At 30.1% G+C, this 3,683-nt stretch overlaps 1 protein-coding gene across 1 annotated transcript in view; it reads left to right on the top strand.

Moving 5' to 3' along the window:
- The first annotated feature begins 402 nt into the window (after positions 1–402).
- LOC116376740 (ubiquitin-conjugating enzyme E2-17 kDa-like) overlaps positions 403–3,683 on the top strand; it is a 9,139-nt gene continuing 5,858 nt past the window's right edge. The window contains exon 1 of the mRNA XM_031838209.1: positions 403–785. Coding sequence (XP_031694069.1) covers positions 762–785 — 24 coding nt within the window. The 5' untranslated portion in view covers positions 403–761. The remainder of the gene's footprint in view (positions 786–3,683) is intronic.

The raw sequence follows: 3,683 nt of genomic DNA on the forward strand, positions 1-3,683 counted from the left end.
ATATATATATATATCTCTGTGTATCTTCCTTGTAAATATATATATTTTTTATTTCTAAGTGAAGGCTCTTAGTACTTCTTCCATCACTATAATATCTATAATAATATGAAAGAACCATTCTGCACAATGAGTACTTTTACTACTAATTTAATAAAAAATAACAACTTATAATAATAATACTAATAATATGATGATAACGGTAACTTATAATGAGAATAGTAATCAACATCATCATAATGATAATATGAGTATAATAATACAATAACTTATAATAATAATACTGATAATAATTATTATGATGATAACAATACATACATAAATCACTAAATAAAACTAGTGTTTTCGTGCCACCATGTTGTGTCTCTTCTTCTGCGGTGCCGCTAAACATCGTCAGAGTGAGACCTCCTTCCTTCCGGTCCTCTGACAGCTGCTCTCTGAGTGAGAACGGAAGACATTTTGAAGCTGCTGCGGTCGTTAGGTCCATTATATCGAGTGTCAGTCAGCCTGAAGTCGGGGCTGACGTTGCTAGAGAGTCTTAAAGAAGTCCGTTAAAAAAGTCTGTTGAAAACAACAACCAAGACGAGCTTTAACAGAAACAGTTGTAGTTTTAACTGGTGTGTGTGTAGCATAGCTAGCTTAGCCAGCCTACAAAAGCTAGCAAAGTTGCTAATTAGATGCTAGCTAGTTAGCGCCACCTAGCTGGCCTCCTTCCTCCTTTCCTTCCTCCTTAACCTCGACAAACGGTCACTTTTACACACACAATGGCTTTAAAACGAATCACCAAGGTAACGGACTTCAACTTGTTCTTTAACTACATTAACTATTAACAGTGTAACGTTTGTAGTTCTTAAATAACCGATGTCTGTTGTAGGTCGGTAGCTAGCGTTAGCTCGTTAAGCTAGCGGCAAGTTAGCTTGTTCACCCAACTGCTACCGATGACACAACATTTGACATTTTAAATTGTCGTTTTATAGCTTTAATATGTTTTTTGGTTTTAAGGGTTCTTAATATATTTTCTGTGTGAATTGTTTACACGCATTAACATGTATTTATTATTTATTTTGGGTAGAAAACCCTCCGTAAATTCTTTAAAATGAAACAATAACCCCGGTGTTAGCTTTAGCTTCTTTAGCTTAGCTTTAGCTTCAGGCCTCTGTCATTAAAATAACTGTACCGTCATTTTTAACTGACACCATCTTTTTAATTTTGTCCACGTTACGGGTTTCAGGGTTAAGTGAAGTTTACTCGATGAAGTTAACTTTTTACATCTCAGCTCATCGGTGGATTAAAGATTTAGATATTTTTTACTGAAGTGAGACTAGAAATACCTCGTTGTTTAAATAGGGTTTATAGCATTTAATACGTGACTTATGAAAGAGTTTAAAAAGTCATTATTTATTTTAGTAATATCGTAATATAATGACATTATTATGTGAATAAAGACTGCCCTTCAATATTACCACTCCAACATATAATGCATTATTTTCCTCATAATTTTGGCAATTAATTCAAGAAATATTACTACACTCCAAAAATTGTTATATGTGACCTAAGAAAAAGTCATTAATTATTTAAATAATGTCGTAATATAATGACATTATTATGTGAATAAAGACTACCCTTCAATATTACCACACAAATAGGCTGCATTATTCTCCTAATATCAATAATTTTGCCAATTGATTCAAGAAATATTACTACTTTTATCTTCAAAAATTGTTTTACTAAATATAATATATTTTCTAATTTTATATCTTTTTTTCCTGAAAATCTTTTTTTCCTCTAAATATAATTTGTTTTTATTCTATCAGTACATCTAATACCTTTATGTAATACTCTACGATTTTATAGGAAAAGTCATTATTTCAAAATATAAAGTTTTAATTTTATAAGAAGTTCTCATCTCTAAATATTTTCACAATCAGAGTTTCACAGGATGAGATAAGAGGATAAAAGTAATAATTTCACTAGAAAAAGCCAAAATATTTTGAGTCATAATATTACAAATGTTTAGTTTAACAGTCATCCAATGGTGGAAGAAGTAGGCTAACATTTAAATGTAAAATATTATACCACAATATAGGACGTGTCACATCTCGATAACAATGTATATCAATATAAAGCATGTTCTGTTAGTTCAATTACTAAATATTGTGAAATATCCACTTAACATTAGAGCTTAATTTGTAAACTAGTATCGAGTATTTTCTCATTTAATTAAGAGCTTTAGTTTAAAAGTGACTTTTCAGAGGAAAAAGATAAATATTTACATATATTCACATCTTCAAAATATTTAACAGATTTTCTGAGAAATATAAGTTGGTATGTTTTTGTTTTTATCAATTTAGACACGTAATTGTGTATCAGGATATTTTGATGTATGATGTCATCTTATTGAATTATCGCCTAAATTCAAACTGTTATATTTGCACATTGTGCCGGAAGTTTGAGATCACGGCAGATAAAATATGACTATTAACTTTTTAGTCTTTGTTGTTGTTTTATAACCACAAATAAATACAAAACAATTGTATCGGGGCAAGTACAAATGTACTTCGGACAAGTATATCAGTGAAAACACTTCTTAGTCGTAGCCCGGAGATAAGAATACTTTATTTTTTATCTTTGCAACTTTTGCCAAATATTCACTTGTTCCAGCTGCTGAAATGTGAGGATTTTCTGATTTTTTTTTTTTTTTTTAAAAACTGAATATATATATTTGTGATATTTGAAGATGTGAACTTTGACGTTTTTTAATATTTTTCTGTGAGAGTCTAATGAATGAATTATTGAAAACGGTAGTTTCAGCCCTTAAATTTGATATTTTATTCACGGTTCAGTAATCCGTCAGGGTAGTTTGACTATTGAACCATTTAGGAGTTTTTAAAATACTTCTAGTTGTATTTTTACACAGTAAACTTAAACCAAATGTTTGATACTAAAATACAAAGAGGACTCAAAATGATGTGGTGTCAAAACAGCCATAAAGATTTTATGCTATAAATAAATAATGAATAGAAAATTATTATTACTTTATTACTGTTACTTTTACACACTGCTATAACATAGTTTGAATAGTAATAAAAGGGAAATGTAATCGTAAAAAATTAAGTTTGTTTCTTTGCTGGTAAATAATCTAGCTGCTATTTTTTTCTTTCATCTAAAATAGAAAAGCAACACTTTAAATCTTACATTTAACAGAAAAGTTTCCTTTAAATAATCAAAAGTCATTAGGCATAAAAAACGACAAACCAACTAAAAATATCTTAAATATTTCCAGAAAACTGTTCGATACGCAAAAAGCTTCTTAGAGGCAATGCTAATCAAGCAAACGTGTCAATAAAATATTATAAAAGTCTATTTTACTCGGGTTTCTGTGAGGCAGGATGTGTTTTAGTGTCTAAAGCCTTTGTCTCCCCCTGCTGGCAGAGACAGTCATTTATAATATGATTTTGAATTTGAACGAACACTGTCGATGTGGTAAAGTTATGTCCACCGTGACCACTTATTTCCCCCAATATTTGTTATACCTGTTGTATAATTTGAGTAAAGTGATTCACCGGATTAAATCATGTTTGTTTTAAATCAACTTTCTTTCGTGAATATGAGGAGAGCAAACTGTTTTTTGACCACTTCACACTAGCTCTGGAGTTATTAGTTAAATAATCTGATATACTGGATTA

The sequence above is a fragment of the Anarrhichthys ocellatus genome, unplaced genomic scaffold (genome assembly GCF_004355925.1).
Source record: "Anarrhichthys ocellatus isolate YVR2014 unplaced genomic scaffold, GSC_Weel_1.0 scaffold560, whole genome shotgun sequence".
In the NCBI taxonomy this organism is placed as follows: Eukaryota; Metazoa; Chordata; class Actinopteri; order Perciformes; family Anarhichadidae; genus Anarrhichthys; species Anarrhichthys ocellatus.